The following is a 20,045-nucleotide window of genomic DNA, read 5'->3' on the forward strand; positions in this document are numbered from 1 at the left end:
TATATATATATATATATAATATATAAAACATATTTTTTTATATACCAATCAGAGTAAAACTTTTAATTATTTTAATTGTCTGAAAAAAAAACATAAATTCATAGATTTCTGTCTCTTATTTATTTACAGGCATACATAAAAGGTTACAGAGATTATGCTATACAAACCATATTAGCATACATTTAGTAAACAAAACGAAAAAAAATTTTCAAAGTAATAGTAGGTTATAAAGTATAAAACAAAATGTGGTCCTGTACAGCTTCTGAAACATGCCTGATTTTTTCTCAAGGGATGATTAGCACATCTGTAAGGTTGTTCAAAAATTGTTTACACTTTTCCATTGACATTACAAAGTTCTGTGTCTCCTATGTGTGGAGACCATTAGATTTATTGAGAAGCCTTCCCCAGGATGCCTGCTGGGAGCTGTAATTTGGATATGCGTAGTTGACATCTCATTTGATATGATTTTTAGGACATAAGTCTTGCTGGATTCTTGAGGTTTTTTGATCAGAAAACAGAAACAAAATGAGATTTATATGATACTTTCATTCATCAAAGTTATGGTAATTATTAGCTAAGACCTGTGAAGATATAAAAAAAACATTTCAAAAATTCAGTTCTTAGTTGAAAAAAAACATTTCTAAAATTCAGTTCTTAGTTGAAAAAAAACATTTCAAAAATTCAGTTCTTAGTTGAAAAATGTTATTTAAGATTTAAAAAATGTATAATCATGGACATCAGATCTAATAACTTATAGCTTGCACTACACTGAACAAACGAAATAATTTATGAAACTTAAAAGTTTCAATTCATCTTTGCAGATGAACTTGACTCTAACATTTTTCCAGTTTTTGAGTTTTGAATGTCACTAAGCTCTCTTCTTCCCTTCTCCCTTCTCAAACAACCCAAAACTGAAACCTCCATGACCAAAAACAGCTCAAAAAAAATGAGTTGAAGCAAGTTTCAACTCAAATATGCTTACTATTCTATACATGAAATATACATAAATAAATGAATATACATACATAAATAGAAATATTCTATACATGAAATATACATAAATAAATGAATATACATACATAAATAGAAATATTCTATACATGAAATCACATAAAAGCAACCAACCAAAGAAAATGAAACAACGCTGAACAGGTGCTTCATATATTAGGTTCCAACAGTTCTACAGAGAGAGGGAGAGGAGGACTGAAAATAGGGAAAAAGGCAGGGTTATGAATTAATCTAAGAAAGAATAATCAAGACCAAAGAAAGGATAACCTTGTGCTTTGGAATGTTTTATTATTCTGCCCAAAACCAGCCTTAATCAGCAACCATAAAGGAATTACCATAATCAAAACTATAAGAGCCCCACAAACTCATGTAATTATGTTTTTTAATGAGAAAAATAAAAGGTCAAGCCATTAGTATCATTTGTTTTGACCTTTTAAACACATCTGTAACAAAGTGACTGTCTCAGTTTCATCTGGAAGGTTCAGGGATTAAATCGCAGTTGACTTGACTTTTTTTGTGTACTAAAAATATAATTTCATCTTTAAAAATCCTTTTTTTTCCTTTCTCGAACCGCTCTTGGAGCATTACCTCTGACAGAGGAAGTATACAGCCATCAGATACCAGTATGCAGAGTGCCCGTGACCTCATTGCACGATGATGGCCCCCCAGACAGTCAAGGGGCCCTCTAAGCCCTCAGCCACAGGCCTGTACGGCTCGACATTCTCCGGCGTCAAATTCCCTGTCGAGCTTCCTCCAAGGGATGTAACTTGTCATTCACTATCTGAACGTAGTCCTCTATAGTCTTCCAATCACTCCTCTCATAATTCTCAGAGTGTTTTCCGCATTAAATATGACCTCTGCGCCCAAGGCTTCCAGCATCTCTTGGCATTTATTCTCAAATCGTGTATTACAAAAATAAACATGTAGAGGGGTCTCCTGCTCAGCACACGTGGGACAAAGGTTTGAGTGGTCCAAATAGAATCTGTACAAGTAAGCTATAGCAGCCATAGCCCACCAGGAATTGCGTTAAAGAGTAACCCAGTGAGCCATGAGTCCTTCGATACCAGCTTCTAATATCTCCAACAATGTGGTGGGTCCACCGCCCTTTCGTCCCCTCGTCACACCTGCTATGCCAGATTCCTAACATGTCCTCTTCAATATTACCAGAAATTCTCCTCTTATAGGTAGGAGATAGAGGTCCCAATGGCCAGAATCTCTGCCTTTGCTCAATCAGCAGGTCTGTAGGTAATAGGAACCCACCTCGGACACCTCCTTAGAAACTGTACAATAAGCACAGATTATTCATAAACAACACCTTCTGTGTGAAGCCTCGAGTCTCCTAAATATTTCATATACTTAATGGCGCTCCTCCACAATTCAGCCCTGCACAACATCGTGGCATATGCAGCCAGTATAAGGAGGGTAACACCAATCCCTCCCTAGTTTGAGGACTAACACCATTCACTGGCAGCTCCACCTGTTGGGGAATACCCCATCTGCGAGCCAAGCGTTATATAATTCAAGAAATACATTCGAAGCGACCTGAACCACCAACATTATCACCAAATTCGACAACTGGTCCAGGACCACCCACGTTCAGGCAAACCAAATCCAAAATAGCAGCTGTATCTGCAAGGATCCTAACCCTGATGTTCGTCCTGGCAGAGCCCCAACCTGTAAACCATGAGTAGATGTCTCCCACCAGAAGAGCAGGATGGTGTGTAAGAATGACTCTTGCCAAAACAGTCAGTGCCTCCTCAAATCTTTCGATTGTAATATTCAGCGACATATAACAGGAATATAAGAGGATGGCGCTGACTCTCGCCTGAACGAAGCTTCTATCGAGGTGCACATCATGCACAGATACTACCACTAAGCACCAAAGCCGACCCCCCTCAACCCTTCGGGTCAAGAGCGGATGTGATACGGATCAGAAATGAGCACAACATCCGCGCCCATCTTCGATGAACATCCAGCCAGCAGGTCATTTGCCACCCAAGCGTGATTCAGACTAATCTGAATGAGCTTCATTTTCTTGCACCTGTGCAGCCACCCCCGAATTTCCTCAAATGTCTCTTTTCCAGGTCCTCTAGGGCATGAAAAAGAACCTGTTTTGTACCTGTCAGTTCCACAAGTCAAGTACCTTGCTGCTGCCTTACAATCTATGGCTCTATGACCCTCGGCTCGGCAATTGAAGCAAGAGCCCAACTTGCCTTCTCCTCGGCATCCTCTGGCCATATAGCCTGCCTCAAAGCACTTGAAACACCACGGGGGCTGCTCCATGGTGTCAACTCTGCATGACACCATGCCGATCCTTATGCAATTCTTCTGTACTACGTGCGCAGCCAAGGAGGCCAGCAGTGCAATCTTCATCTCTGCATAACCAGGTTGCATTGTAATTCATAAACCATCAAGTAGCTCAGGGCCGTTCACCTCCCCAAGTCTCCTTTATTGCATCCTCCCTCTAGATTGTCTGCATATCGCCCTCTAGATCGTGTATGCAGTTCTGCTCCTTGACTGTACACCATCCTTCACGGCAGTCATCACTGCCTGCTTAAACATCCCAGCGTTTTTAACCTCCTCCTAACGCTAATCTCTATACATTGTCCACATTTATGTATGGATAGTATCTGTTGTGCCAGCAACGCCAACATCCAATCTCACTGGTTTTAAGTAAGCCTCCATATGACGTATTAGACTTTAGAATAAGTGTCTCCATCCTATCCATTTGTTCTGCCAATGGTTTGCCCAACAGTATGCAACCAGTGGTCACAGAAAGAGGGAGTTCTACCACTCAGGACGATGACATAATAATTACATCCTGCCCTCCTGCCTTCACACTCTAGTATTTTTCTTACATATACTGCAATCTCCCCTTCAAAGATCGATCTCAGCTTGAATGTCATAAAGGTTCCCTCCATTGTTCTTGCTAACTTTCTCAAACGCATCAACCAGCGCCTGGGTGAAATCGTTCTCACTACTAGAATCAACTAGAAAGACAATGTAAAAATCATGGTAATCGGTACCTGTTTTCCCAACTCTTCGCCAATAAACGTTGCCTCCATGGCTGCCAACAATACATTTCCTGCTACGTCTCAGGATGCTCATGATTCATGCTACTTGAGGATGCCACATCATCAAGCTGTCCATCAGTCTACCCTCAGTAATCTCTTTGATGTTCATAATTGCTACTATGTTCTCTGCGGGCTCACTCCTTTCCAGTATTTTTGTGTGAGTGTTACGGTAGACCTTCCTGGCCCAACACCTTTTAATAAAGTCAGTCATATCCTCTACCCTGACACCATTGTCCAATCCATCTAGTATCAGGCACCCTGTAACCACCGATGTCTGGGTAGTTGCCTCGACCATTTGGTTCTTCCTAGTAGCTCCGGTTGAAGTATGAACCGGTCTCTGTAAGTCTTTCACAGCATCCTGTCTCCCATACAGACACCCTCCACCACCCGCTCCGTTCCGAGCACTTATGGGCTTTACTGGAGGTCATCTTTGAAATCTTGGCTTTTGACATATTCCAGTTCACCTCGGCTAGGATGCCTCTGATGCAAATACCACAAGTGTCATTCCCATTGGTGTACTACTAGTTAACTCAAAACAAAACACATCTCACCAAGTCTTAAGCAAGACTGGCGGTGAAGTCCATATCAATTTCCTTTATACTTCTTTTAAAATTTTTACCCATGTTTTTCCTGAGTTCTTTGGCTAGCTTTTGAAGCCACCGGACCACTATCTCCATGTCAAAGGGTATGTCCTCCTCCTCGATGGAGGACTACCTCACCTTAAAACCGTTTTGACTAGCAGGTCAGATGTTACAGCGCCAGTGGCAACCAGGTTGAGCAGATCCTCCATTGCCTCCTGTCTTGATGTCATAGGCTCAGGGGTGACTTCCAGTTCTTCTGATGGCTTCCCTTCCATTATTATGGAGGGGCCAGTAAGATGAAAAAAATAGCTACTAACTAAGCTATCGGTTAAACCAATAACGTCAGTAAATAATATAAAATTATAATCAGTACTGAAAAATAATATTCTATTATTATAACATCTATTATCTATATTATCTCACAAGATAAGATAACATATTATTGTTAAGTATTCTCCATTAACTAATAAAAAAGACAATGATATCAACAGATAACAAAACCTTCGGTCCTCAATGAAAATAGCCTCAACTGCCAGAGGCAATAAAGCCAATCTCGTAAAAGGCAGAATAAAAAGTAAATCCGTTAATCGATAATCAGAAAATTTACAAGACACTTTCATTAAAATTCCACCAATCAATCCCAATCATCCATACCAAAAAATTCACCAAAACAACCAACCAAAAGTGATAAAATTGCGGAGCAAACTAAATACACTTGACTATCTTTTAAAATACCTAATCATTGCAATTGTCTGTGAGCTTGTTATCACTTAAGAATAAATTATACCATAAAAAAAAACCCCACTTACCTCTGAAACAGAGGAATGTAAGGAAATCCTCAGTATTTGGTCTTTTAACAGGTAAAACATCAGATGGTGGTGTGATTCCATTTACTTTCACTTTATCTTTTACTGGTGTTAAAGCAGGGCTAGTCAAATTTGAAGAACCCTGCGCAAATTTCCTTTGTGCATGTACTTTTGTCCTAAAACAATAAAAAAATGTAACTCTAATAACAGCAATAAAACAACGGTTCAGTGGCAGTGGCATCCCTTACTAAACAATGACTGCACAAATTTTCATGAACATGTGAGAAGGGGGAACATAATGTTTAGATTAATAACTTTATAAAAGAAGTAAATGCAGAAGACTGTGATAACTAATTTTTCACGGCTAATCATACAGTTTTTCACTGAGTACAATGTACAGAACTGTAATTAAACACCCACTTTTTTGTAAATTTTGTGCAAGATGAAGCCCATTAATGTTAACTGACAAACAAAAGATAGAATTTTTTTTATGACTATAAATGGGAAGGATATACATTTCCCCCTATTCAAAAATTATAATAAAATTCATATTTTATGCCAATGTTGAGCAGTAACAAAAATCCACAAAATTGTCATCAAATTCGCCTAAAGTGAAAAAATGTTAATAAATTTATGTTATAAATTATGGCCACTGTTTTCTGAGAGCAAATGGTATTCTTTTGGTGGGTATTTTAAGGCCAAAAGCAGCAATTACAACAGAAGACCGTGACAAAAAACTTTCAAAACTGAGGTATGTAATTGAGAATCTGGATTGTGCTGACATGGTATTAATCACAACATGCATCCACACTATTTAAACAAAAATATTTTTATCACCCCTCTTACAATCCCTGCACAGAGTGACATTACCATCTTCACCTTAAGTAGTAGGACAGTACTTAATTCTGAAAAGACTGAGGAGTTGAAAACAACATAATTGAATAAGGTAAAATCAAAATGCCAATTATTTTTTATGCGCAAGGAGTAAAAAATGAATTATGGATGAAGTAATACTGAACCAGTAATAAATTCTTTACTTAATGACCAATCGTCCCATACTTTTAGCATATATCTTGTATCATGTTGTTGTGCAGGCACAACAGATACTATCCATACGTAAATCTGGATAACGTATGGAGGAGATTAGAGTTAAGGAGGAGGTTAAAAAGGCTGGGACGTTTAAGCAGGCAGTGACAACTGCCATGAAGGATGGTACTGTACAGTCAAAGACCAGAACTGTTGCTCTCTGCATACATGATCTAGGGGGCGATATGCAGGTGGAGGATGTAGTAAAGCAGCTTGGGCAGCTGGCTGGCCCTGAGCTATCTGAAGACTTATGGATTACAATGTGACCCGGTTACAGAGAGATGAAGATTGCAATCTAAAGACTGTCAGCCTCCTTGACTGCACACATAGTACAGAAGTCGTGTAAGGATCGGCATGGTGTCATACAGGGTTGACACCATGGAGCAGCCCTGCGGCGTTTCAAGAACTTCAAGGCAGGCCATACGGCCAGAGGATGCCGGGGAGAAGACAGGTCAGGCTCTTACTTCAATTGCGGACCCGAGTCATAGAGCCTTAGATTGTAATGTGGCAGCAAGGTGCTTGACCAGCAGAACCAAGATGCACACAACAGGCGCTTCTTCATGCCCTAAAGGACCCAGAAAAGAGATAGTTGAGGGAAGTCAGGGGAGAACTGGCTGCACAGCCGCACGAAAATGAAGGTCATCCAGATTAATCTGAATCACACTAGGCTGGCAAATGACCTGCTGGCTGGATACTCACTGGAGATGAGTGCGGATATTGTGCTCATCTCCAAGCCGTATGACACCTGCCCTCAACCGGATGGCTGCTATCTGGTGATGGGGAGAGATCAGCTTTGTGACTTACTGGTAGCGTATCCACATGTGAAGTGCTTCTCGATAAAAGCTTTGTTTGGGTGAGAATCAAAGGCATCTTTTTATATTCATTATGCATTGCCAAATATTACAACCAAAAGATTTAAGTAGGCACTGACTGCTTCGGCCAGAGACATTCTTACGCACCTTACTGTTCTTCTGGAGTGAGACTTCCAACTCCTGATCTACGGGTTGGAACACTAGTAGGACAAACATCAGGGGAAGGATCCTTGTTGATACAGTTGCTGCTTTTTTTATAGTTTGCCTGAACGTGGGCGGTATCCATACCTTCAGGAGGAGCCCAACTCAATCAGTGGTTGATCTTACGTTTGTAAGTTCTGAACTGGTCCCATGTGTCTCTGTGAGTGGAAGGTGTGGGAAGGCCTGTCTGGAAGTTACCACCAGCCTATTGCCACTATGATCTCAGAGTAGGGAAACTGTGGATGGTCTTTCCATATTTGTTGAGTGGAGTACTCGGGACCTAGACCCACTGCCCTCATACAGAGGAGCATGACTTAAGTGAAGTCTGTGCCCCTGGCTCAGCAGAAGAGAAGGTCAACAGACTAGTGACCTTGTTAGAGATAGTCGGCGGCGGACTCCCTAGGAGACATATTAGAAAGGGGCGACCTCCATCTACTGGTAGTCATCAGAGATTGCCAACAAGAGAAAGATGTGTCTTAACGGCTAGAAGGAAAATGACTAGGGCTCGTTTCTCTATCCTGAGGGATATGTATATATGGCCCAATACAAGAAGAATCTTGCATCATGCATTCAAGAGGCGAAACAGAAAGCATGGAATGAGCTAATCGAGAAGGTAGAGACAGACTATACACTATATTGGTGAAAAGGAGGACGAGACCCAGGGTCCCTGCTATCCAGGGCATTCAAAAAGTACAAGGCATAATCAATGGCCTTTCTCAAATCGACAAGATGTATTGACTGATGACAAGGATGATGGAGAGATTCCACCCCCCTTTTACATAAGAGGAGTTATTGGATGCAACATTATGCATGTCTCCGAGGAAGGTTCTGGGCTCGGACCGGTTGTCAAATTTGGGGATAAAGGTGGCCATCTGGGCTGCTGCAGATGTATTTCTTGAGATGTATAACGCTTACCTCACAGAGGGGTATTCCCTCACAGGTAGAGATGCCTGCGGTTGGTGTTAGTCTTCAAACTGTGGAGGGACCAGGTGTTACACACCTTGTAGCGGCCACTGGCCATAAGTGGGCATACTTTCCACCAGTCAATACGGCTTCCGGAAGGGGAGGTCTGCCATTGATGCGGTGGGTGCTGTGCCAGGTTGCGGAGAGAGCTACGAGGAGGAGCCAAGGAGCGATGTGTGTGCTCATCACCCTTAATGTGAGAAATGTATTCAACGGCATTTCTCATGTCACTATAATGAGGTTGCTAGTGGAGTGCATTCCACTGTACCTCCAACAGATGATCAAGTCATATCTAACTGGGCATAGGCTTGTTTGCTGCCTGGAATATGGAACAACAATTGAGGGTAACCTATACACAGTACCACAGGGATCAGTCCTTGGACCGACTCTCTAGTTGTGTTATAACTGAGTCTTCCCCATCACCTTTCCATTAGAGGATGCTGAGCTGTACAGGCCTGTGGCTGAGAGCTTAAAGGGCCCTTCGACCATCTTGTGACCATCTTCGTGCAATGAGATCGCAGGCACTGTGCAGCATCTGATGGCTGTATACTTCCCCTGTCAGAGGTAATGCTCAAAGAGATGTTCCAGAAAGGGGAAGGAGAAAAAAAAGATTGAATACCTGGTGACATATTTTGAAGCAATAATTATTAATCATGCAGAACATGTGATGGGCAATGCTCTCAATTTTAATTTGCTGCATAAATTCATAAACAATGCAAATTATTTCAGTATAATTATTGAAGAAATATTGAAAATCACATTTTTCTTCTTTTTTTTGTGAAATATATAGTGTGAATAGATTAAGTTTAAATGAAAAAGTGCTGAGTGCTGTTACTTAAATAAGAACACAACATTTATTGATAAATATGGACACAATATGAACATACACAAACACAAGATTATCAAATATAAATTAATCAATAGAAAACTAAAAAGAAAAGTAACCAATCATGTTTTTCTTCAAGAAATAATAAACTTGAAAAAAGTGAGAAACAATGCTACTTATTACCTTTTGGGACTTTCTTGTAAAACATCATTATCATCTTTTCTACGACGTTTAGAATCAGTCCGGCTAAGTACCATCATGCCTAGAAACTAAAGAAGAAACCATATTAGAAAATTGGTCATAGGGAAAGGAGTTAAACATAAGGATAAAATTCAAATGTACTACAATAAATAAAAATACAGTACACAATTATAATAATTTTTGAATTTCAACAAATTCAATTATATAATACATGTATATTATTTATACATGTATACAACGGGTCATCTGAAACAAAAATATTTTAAGAAAAGTAACAATACCCCAAAAAAAGCTCATACAACAAACAAACGCATAATACATGATACCAAGGATATTTCAAAGAGTTTTTAAATATCAACAATTTCAAAGCACTCAGTGGTTATAACCTAACCCAAATTCTTTTAAAAAAATCAAATCATAATTAATCTAACAGAATTGAAACTAAACAAAAAAAAACATTCAACACAATACTTAGTAGTGTAAAAATGTTTTTGTTGTCAGATTAATGCTTTTTAATATTGTTCACGACGACAGAAAATAATGTCAACATTCACGATTGTAAGTTGTTTTCATTATACCTCGGACTAACATATAAAAAAAACACAAAATATCTATTTACGTTAAATATCTCATTAAAGCAGGTAACATTTCTTAAAATATTAAATTTAATTTAATAATGCCGCACACTGGGGTTATAAATTAAATCGAAAAATAAATGACAGATACTGTTTATTTACGTTTTTATTATTTCGTAGGAAGTCGAAATAAACAGAAACGATATGATAATACAAAGTTTTATGAAATACATTGTAATAAATCCAAACCTAGTACACAGTTCTCTTGTAGGGAGCTATTTACAATCTACTTTCTTTTTTGTCCATTATTATGTAGGTTCATTCAACTCCTACTAAAGGTAAAAAAAAATCATGGATCATTTCATAAGACATACCTTCCAATTAATTCACTTAATAATAATTACATCTTAGTTATCAAGTAAACACTAGCACTATTAAGTAAATATAAAACTATAAAACACTATTATCGCGTACTAATTCGACACTTTTAATTTCACATCACGTCATGACTTCTTAGGCCTAGTTTTATGGTTATTCTTCGTTCTATCTGTAGAGTGCGTTATAATAGAAACAGCTGCTAATAAAGTAACAGGCATCCAACCTTTGTGAAAAATGTAAAACTTTCAATTATTACTTTTTAATTTATTACAAATGCTTAAAGAAAATTTTGATTGATTGAAGAAAACTGAAAAATTCCCTTCATATCAATAAAAGTTTTAAAAATTGACAATTCAGCTCTTAGGCATATTAGTTAATTATCTATTGAGATTAAATTATTATTAATATTAAAAAAATAACTTCTTATGTTGGTGGAAATGTACACAGGTGACATCAAGGACATGTCAAATCGACAATCCACGGCTGAGAAATTTGTTTGCGGCCGATTATTTATACTAAGCGTCGGCGTTATTTATGATCTCAGCAATAAACGCTAATTTGTTAATTAGTTATTTTTAAGGTACTAATGAATATTTGTATTAGATTTTATGTTTAGTGTAACTTTATATTTGTTTTAAAAAGATAAACTTCAATTTCATAAACTATAAGTAAATAAGCATTTATATTATTTGTGGCGTTATAATTTAGTTAAGTATGGCTAAAATAATTAAGGATGCAGTGTACGATGTTAACATTTGAAATAATTTTTTTTATTTTGTATATAAAATATGAAATGATGTTAAGAGCAGCTTTAATATTACGTGTTGAATTTATGCATTACGCATAACTTTGTTGATAATGGACTATGTATTAGTCACGGACGTAATGTATTTTTTCTTTGTGATAGTGGTTTTTTTTTATCACTGTTGCAAGATAATTTGCCTTATTTTATGATATAACCTTAGGTCTGTAAATTTGATTGTTTAATTAGAAAATATGATTTTTTGCAAGATTATAAGAATTTAAAAATAAATTTATGTATAAACATAAATTTTATTTTGTTCATAGTACCGAAAACAGTTCGTATATATATTGCTCGCCCGCATTTTTCCTACAACTTAAAAACATTTTACATCTAATCTGAAAATGTAGTTTTCAGGATTAAATTTTTTATATTTTCTTCAAATGAGTGATAAAGAAATGAAAAGGTGATTATATAATGATGCCTTCAGTGGTTGAAACTAATTGTTTATTGGATACTGTATTAATATTAGAAGAAATGTTATGCAATACTTTTCCATGCATCAATTTTTAATTTGTAATACGTTGTTTTCATTCTTAGAAAATAAATTCTTGTCTTTTGATTTTACTTTAAATCGCTCTTTACAATTAGCCTAAGTTTCAAACTACAGTATCAGATTAATTTAGGCTCTTTTATTTTATAGAATGGATGATCCTGTTTCATCTGAACAATTTTCATTGCGCTGGAATAATTTTCATTCTAACTTAACTTCTGAATTCCATGCTTTACTTCAAGGAGAAGATCTGGTGGATGTTACCATTGCAGCCAATGGGAAATTTGTCCAAGCTCATAAAATTGTGCTCTCTGTTTGTAGCCCATATTTTAAAGAATTATTTAAAGTAAGTATAAAATTTGTTAACTGCAACATTTTTTTTTTTCATTTTAATGTCTCAGGGTATCTGTTTAATTTTTTATGTGAAGATAAAAGTTTATATGCTGCTAACATTGTTAGCAGCATATAAACTTCAATTGTTAGCAGCATATAAAGGGAAAAATTTGGTGATGTGTATGGATTACTCACTTTGAAACTATGTCGGGCTTACAATAAATTACATTATATTGTCTCTACAAGCATGTTTGTAGAATCCAAAGATATATTGAATGAAAGATTTGTGTGTAAAACAAAATGACATTTTATGTCATTTGTATGTCTTATGTATTCAATGTGCCAAACCAGTTTTTTAAGGATGTATCATTTTACAAATAAAATTATCCTAATTTTAGGTGTGGTTGAATTGATGAGAAAGTAATGTCGCATGAATTTTATTAATTCTTTTTAACTGTATAAGAAATAGTGGGAGATTTATGTGTTGAGCTGAAAAAATGAGAGCTTTACCAAGAATCTGAGTTTGCAGAAATCACACGAATTCCTTAGGCTCTGTATGGGATGTGTTGTCCTTGAACTCCTAAAGTGGATGGTGTAGGCTGGTTGTTTGTGAAATTGAGCATTCCACATGACATGCAAGCTGCATATGTGAGAAAGGGAAACCTTCAACCTTATTAGCTCTGCTGAGGGATAAATTAATTCCATATGATGGAAAATCTGCAAATAGTGCATGCTTTTGTGTGTGTGTGTGTGTGTAATAAATACTTATTGTATGCAAAAGAATTGTTCTTAAATTACATATTAAGTCATTATTAATCAAAATATCTATATTAAACAAAAAACCAAAAAAAAATAGATCAAGATAACAATTATTTCTGTAAAAAAAGAAACAGGGGTTAATTACTAAGGAAGCTAGATGCAGAGTGAGATGGGAGAAGTATATGAATCAAGTACTAGAAATTAGAGGAAAAAGAGTTTGATGGGAATAAAATAAAGTAGCATTGAATTAGGTATTTATAGAAAATTCATGTCATGCATTGGAACTAGTAAAATCATTTGATGAAAGTTTACATGTAAAAAGCTGATATAAGTGAATTTGCATCAGTTCTGAAGATAATGCTTTCAAGCCTTAGTCCATCAGTCTTCTTAAAATTTTAGTTACGTATAGAAAAGGAAAGTATTGTCTTTGGAATTGAATTAAGTTAATTGTCAAATTAATCTTTATGTAGGTGTCAGTTTTATTTAAAGAAAAATGTTACATATATGCAGTAGAAACACAACTACAGAAATAATTTTGTTTTCTAGCAATTCCAATTCATGTTCACATAACTGGTGATTATATATTACTGTCATTATTCCTTGAAAAAAAGCTGATTAGTTAAGATAGATAACAAATTACACAATTTATTATTTTTATCATATATGCTGAAGTGATAATTTAGTCAAATAATAAAATATAACTAATAACAAATCTTTATCTATACTATTATATAAAGAGGAAGGGGTTATTTTGTTTGTGATAAACAAAAAACTACCCGATCAATTGCAACCAAATTTTTACCAATGTTTCTTGGCATAACAGAAGGTTTATAGATATATTTCATATCAGAAAAATCTTGAAAAAACATGTTAAAAAGATCATCATTGCCTACATACATAGTATGTTAACTCTCTACTAGGTGGCAGATATGTTGTGCTCAGGCAACAACTTTTTACGTGGTGGACATGTTTCGCAAAATTCAGTCTACTTGATCATAGTGTAAGCTACAAGTAATTGTTAATTATTAAATATCAGGCAATTTTAATCAGTTTCTTTGATATATGTATAGTAGTTAGGTTAATGCAGTTGTATTTGATTTCTCAGGTAATATGATATATTGGTTCTGTGATTGGCGATAAATATTTGATTATTCAAATCTATTTATTTATCTATCTATCTATTTTGGCGGTATTTGTTGTGTTCCTTTTCTAAAATCATGCTGAACCGGAAGAGACATAATATTGGCAGAAAATCTACAGATGTAAGGCAAATGTCTACATTGCGTTTACACGAGACGATGAAAGAGCATGAGGATCTGTTTTACGATGCTACACAATATAGGAAAGCCACTTTAAAGTTCAGATCTGCTTTTGAATATGATCCTTATTTGGATTATATTAATATTAAAGAATTACAATTACAAATTAGTGCAATGATTAAAATATGCAATCATTATTTTGTAAAAAAATGGAAAGATGAAGCACCTGGCAAGTGTTGTTCTAGTAGGAAAGTTTCACTTCCTACACTTAATGAGCTACCAGAACCAATCAACAGTTTAGTTTTAGGATCTCATCCTTTGTCAAAACATTTTCTCGATAATGTTGGAAAATTCAACGCTTATTTCAGATGACTTCTTTCGGTGCTAGACAAATTGTAGAAGGAAATTTTATGCCTCTGTTTAAAATTCTAGGTCAAGTTTACTATCCCATAGGAAGTTTATTGCCATCACCTGGTGTTGATCAATTTTTACAAATTTACTTCCTTTCTGGTGCTGACTAAACGTCCCTTCATACTAATGTTGTTCCAAACTTGAAGAATCATTTAATAACAGCTCTCCAAGTTTTTCTGGAACATAATAATTTGATCAGAGTTTAAATGCAATATTGACAACACACCTTTGAGTAATGCGGAAGATTTTAAATTAATAATTCATGCTGACCGTGTACCTGTAAACAGTATAGGGGTCGCTACAATGCTCTAAGTGCTAATGACTGTTTTACTGGTCGATGAAAATAAAGGACCTAGAGATATAATCTTATGTTGTCGTGACTGTCAAATGCAACATGTGTCTGAGCTTCATCGCTCCTATGATCCTTTACAGTATATATCCCCTTATGTTTTTGAAGGATGAAGATGGTTATTATCTAACTCTTCCACTAAATAATAATGAACAAAATAGAACAGTTTCCTGCGTGCAATTTTATGCTTATTAGCTTATGGTTCGAGATAATATTGACAGTTTTTTACATTATTACAGAAACTTAATTAATCAATATTGTGATGACATAATGGCCAAGATGATCACTGAAAGATTAGTCTTTACGTAATAAAAAAAGAAAAATGATGTGCTGATGATTGCATTCATCTGCTGTGCAACAAGACACCAATGTTAATGCTAACAAAATGGGTCAAAGTGTCATAATTTCCTCTTCTTTCACTAGTTCGCCATGGTATATGCATGAGAAATCTCAAGATGCTATGACACATGCGTAAACATGGGTGTCCAGATTTATTTATAACTTTTACGTGCAGTCCTGAATGCCAAAAAATAAAAAACCAACTATTCACTGTTCAAAAATGTACTGATAGATATGATATTAATATCCATAGTTTTCCATTTGAAAATTAAAAAACTCCTAAGCTTATGAAAAAAAAAGAAATATTTGTTTCAGTGAACTGCTATGTCCTAAATGTCAAGTGGAAAAAACAATGCTTACCTCATTGTCACATATTGGTATAGTTAGTAACTAAAATAAAACCTGACAAAATTGATCTTATCATATCTGCTGAACTCCCTGATAAAAGTATGACCCATTAATATACGACATTGTTTGTAAATATATTTGTCACAGACCATGTGGTGATATAAATAGGTCATCTTCATAAGTCAAAAATATTCAAAAAAGAAACCTCAAATGTACATTTGTAACAATCAAACTGCAGATGAAGGTTACCCAACTTATTGGAAAGTCCAGAGGACAGAGGTTATATGACAACTTTAAATATGCAAGATAACATAGTTGACATTGATAATGCATCGTCCCACATTGTCCACTATTGTCACATTGCTTTAATGCCCACATGTTAAATTTTGCAACTCTGTGCAAGCAATTCGATATATTTGCAAATATATTACCAAAGGTTCAGGTCAAGCAACTGTTTTGGTTAAAATCAAAGAGATGAATTAAATCAATTCATTGTAGATAAATATGTACATCTGAGGCCGATTGGTAATTTTTTTTGACTTTCCAATACGTCTACGTTATCCCACTATTTTTCATGTAGCAGTTTCACTTGGAAAAATATCAAGTATTTATTTCACTGAACAAAATCTCAGAGTCCGACTCTTGAGATTTTGTCTCACAGAAGGCCTCTCTTTCTGAGTCCACAGAAGGCCAGTCTTATTGCTTTTTTTAAGCTTTGTCAGTTCGATGACTGCTAAGACTGTTATATCCTGAAGTTCCAGGATACTATACCTATATAATAATAATGAGTTTAGCCGAAGAAAGCACAATGAAATCTTACTCCTTGACTCTGAGATTTTGTTCAGTAAAATAAATACTTGATATTTTTCTAAGTGAACACCGCTACATGAACAATAATGGGATAATGTAGATGTATGGGAAAGTCAAAAAAATCCCCAGTTGGCCTCAGATCTACATATGCATATACATTAATGTACTGATTCAATTCATCTCTTTGATTTTAATCAAAACAGTTGCTTGATCTGAACCTTTGGTAATATATTTGCAGATATATCAAATCGCTTGCACAGAGTTGCAAAATTCAACATTTATGTAGGCATTAAAGCAAACTGATATCGAAGGATTTGCTGGAATCAAAAAGGATCCTGCTCTGGGTAGAGTATATACAATTCATCCAAACCAAGCTGAATGCTTTTATTTGCATATGTTATTACATAATGTAAAAGAACCTACATCCGTAGATGTAGGATCTACATCCGTAGATGAACCTACATCCGTTAGCACACCAACAGTTTGGTGTGCTACACCAAACATATAAAGCTGCTTGCGCTGCACTTTGCTAATTGGAAAATGATAATCACTGGAAAAACACGTTTGTCTGTCAGTCTTCACCTAAATTGAGAGAATTATTTGCAATTATATTAGTTTTTTGTCATTCTGCTCAACTGAACGTATTGTGGGAAATGTTCTAAAAAGATTTTTGTAAAGATATTGTATCAAATCCAATGTCAAACCAATAACAGTGAGATTACAGTTTCAGATGAAGTATTGAATAGAGGTCTCATTGAGATTGAAGATACTTATGCGATATCGGCTTACCAAGACAAACAAGTGGTAATCAAGAAGCTATTAATGCTTATGATACAATGTTAAGACTTTCTTTCAATGTCAATGAACAGAAAGAATTTGTGAATAATTAATCTTCCTGTATTAGTACCAGATCAACGTCAGGCATTTGATTACATAAATGAGTGTTGCTAGCAACAACCCAAAAAATCTTTTCTTAGATGTTCCTAAAGGCACTGGGCAAACTTTCTTAATCAATCTGCTTCTTGCTCAAGTTTGCTCAACTAAAAACTTTGCAATTGGTGTAGCATCATCAGGAATAGTTGCTACACTTTTAAAGGTTGGAGAACTGCACATTCCACTTTTAAGTTGACGTTAAATGTTGCATAAGGACAAGAATCTGTTTGTTCCATTTATAAAAATTGTCCACTTGAACAAATTTTTCAAGATGCTACACTTATAGTGTGGGATGAATGGACAATGAGTCATTGATTGAACCCTAAGATATTAGATCATGCGATAAATTAATGGGTTGTATAACTTTCGTGTTTACTGGAGACTTTTGGCAAACTTTGCCTGTCATTGCAAGAGGAACTAGGGCTGATGTTGTTCAGGTGTGCCTTAAATCATCACACCCTTATGGTAATTTTTCCTCACTGTTAACTTAAGAAATATTATGAGAGTTCATCCTGGGGATGGCGATGCTAATTTCCATTACAACTACTAAACATTGGAAATGGGACTCTTCCTCACAATGATGATCACATTCCTGTCAATGAAAACATTGGTACTGTTGTACAAACAATGGATGATCTCATTTCCAATATTTATCCAGAAATTAGTAAGCTTTTACAAAAACCGTTCAAGTGGCTTTGCAAAAGATCTATCATAACTCCTCAAAATATTTCTACATTAGAATTAATAATATGATGTTAGGAAAAGTTGAAGGGCAAAGCAAGGAATATCATCGATCTGTAGATTCTGTAATCAATACTGAAGATGCAGTCCACTATCCTCCAGAATTTATTAATTCTCATAATCCTACAGGTTTTCCAGTGCTTAGTCCCAGTCTTAAAATGGGAGTTCTGATTATTTTACTACAAAACCTTAACCCTCCAAGGTTATGTAACGGCATAGGGTTGCAAATCAGATCTATGTGAAATCACATCATTGAGGCTACTATTTTGACAGGTCCAGCTGAGGAGTGTTTGCTCTTTTACCCAATATCTCAATGATCCCAACATACTTAGCATTTCAATTCAAGAGGCTGCAATTCCCTATAAAACTTTTGTTTCCTATAACAATCAATAAAGCACATGACCAGACATTCAAACACATTGATATTGATTTATGATCAGACTGTTTGCCTCATGGCAATTATATGTTGGACTTTCCAGAACTGATACTTCAGAAAGTCAATACGTTCTGCTATCAGAAAATCAAATCACCGTAAAAAATATCATATACTCGGATGTTCTATCAGTCTTAATACTATTAGAAAATGGGTTGGCTGCATTATAATCCAGGGTGAAGCCGAGATGGGGGATGCTATATAAAATAACATCTCATGAGTGATAAACGCCCGGCAAAAGCTACTAAAGATAAATTGATGAAAATTTGTATATACTTTCTCCTTATGGTGTAAGTGCATACTAAGAAAATCCACTTTGAAATTCCAACAACAAGTTTACAGACTGTTCATTTTAACTGAAACAAGTGTAACAGGAGTTGCTTATTTGGGTATGCTGCGTACATCGTTCTTTCTCAGTTGCAAGATGGACTAGACAATTCTATTTGGAATTATAATGGTACATCTCCTCACTGGCATAACTCTGTGTGAGATCAGTGAATGATGTTTTCTCCAACTCTGGATTGGATAGCCTAGACCCAAAGACAGATCTTGTTTGCAATGGCATCCCGGGTCACTTGATCTAACCCCATGTGATTTTTTTCCTTTGGCATTTTATAAAGGATCTTGTATAAGTATGGGGCAGACTCTCCTATCAGTTGGATGTGTGATGAAAAGTGCTCTATCACTGAACACTTGTAGGGAAAAACTGTAAGAGTTTCTCTTTCATTTCATTTATGAGTCATTACGTCAAATTTAAGGGTTAGTACATGGTTTTAAAACCCTAATATTCATTTTTTTCTAAACCTTGTATAATAGTGTGTTGTAGAAATTAATTAGTAGGAACAACTGTAAATTTCAGCAGATTTCACATAAATGAGTTTGTACTGTACAGTTTTGTTAATATGAAGTATGACTTTATATTTTATCGTTTTTTGGTTTAGATTGAGTGTAACTGTTGAAGTTTTTTAATCCTGAAATCCTATGTGGATATTAGATTGTTAATAATTTTCTCCTTGTGTTATGCAGTCTTAACTTCCTTATTCCCCTTTTGTATATATGATGTATAGATTTTCAATAGGGTTGAGATCAGGTAAGTTTCTGGGCTAGTCTAATAAATTGATATTATTACAGAAAGTGTAATGGTTAATTAATAGAGAGTGATATTTGATGGTGTATAGTTTTTAAGAAATATACTATAATAATAATAAACTGTTATAATTACAGTATTATACTCTTGTAATATTCTTAATTATTATATTCTCCCTGTCCATGCCCATGACAGCAAAACATTATTGTAAAATTATCACTTTTGAGCACCCTAGTTAATAAATGATTTGTAATTGCTGATTATACCTACTTACATAATTCCAAAAAAACTTTTAAATTTGAACATTTTCCAAAGTATGTAGTTCCTATAAACTGATTTCATATATTTTTCAAGTGAAAATAGTATTTCACAGAATTTTTGTAAAAAGTAATTAGATAACTTACCATAGCTACAACCAAAGAAACATGGAAATACTG

The 20,045-nt window shown here is 35.4% G+C and overlaps 2 protein-coding genes across 9 annotated transcripts in view; one reads left to right on the forward strand and one right to left on the reverse strand.

Moving 5' to 3' along the window:
* Positions 1-10,668, reverse strand: part of Jarid2 (Jumonji, AT rich interactive domain 2) — an 84,856-nt gene extending 74,188 nt beyond the window's left edge. Inside the window, exons 1-3 of one of the 2 annotated variants that reach the window (XM_075373884.1) lie at positions 10,508-10,668; positions 9,541-9,626; positions 5,473-5,645 (exon numbers count right to left, since the gene is read on the reverse strand). In XM_075373884.1, the coding sequence (XP_075229999.1) occupies positions 5,473-5,645; positions 9,541-9,617 (250 nt within the window). In that variant the 5' untranslated portion in view covers positions 9,618-9,626; positions 10,508-10,668. Of the gene's footprint in view, positions 1-5,472; positions 5,646-9,540; positions 9,627-10,295; positions 10,476-10,507 lie in introns of those variants that run through there. The other variant, XM_075373885.1, reaches the window with a different exon arrangement.
* Positions 10,669-10,967: 299 nt separating this feature from the next.
* LOC142328573 (uncharacterized) overlaps positions 10,968-20,045 on the forward strand; it is a 66,459-nt gene continuing 57,381 nt past the window's right edge. For 2 of the 7 annotated variants that reach the window (XM_075372329.1, XM_075372331.1), the window contains exons 1-2: positions 11,591-11,719; positions 11,957-12,152. In XM_075372329.1, the coding sequence (XP_075228444.1) occupies positions 11,697-11,719; positions 11,957-12,152 (219 nt within the window). In that variant the 5' untranslated portion in view covers positions 11,591-11,696. Of the gene's footprint in view, positions 11,092-11,586; positions 11,720-11,956; positions 12,153-20,045 lie in introns of those variants that run through there. The other 5 variants (XR_012757309.1, XM_075372333.1, XM_075372328.1 and 2 more) reach the window with 4 other exon arrangements.

Source organism: Lycorma delicatula, chromosome 8 (assembly GCF_047948215.1).
Source record: "Lycorma delicatula isolate Av1 chromosome 8, ASM4794821v1, whole genome shotgun sequence".
Classification (NCBI taxonomy): domain Eukaryota; kingdom Metazoa; phylum Arthropoda; class Insecta; order Hemiptera; family Fulgoridae; genus Lycorma; species Lycorma delicatula.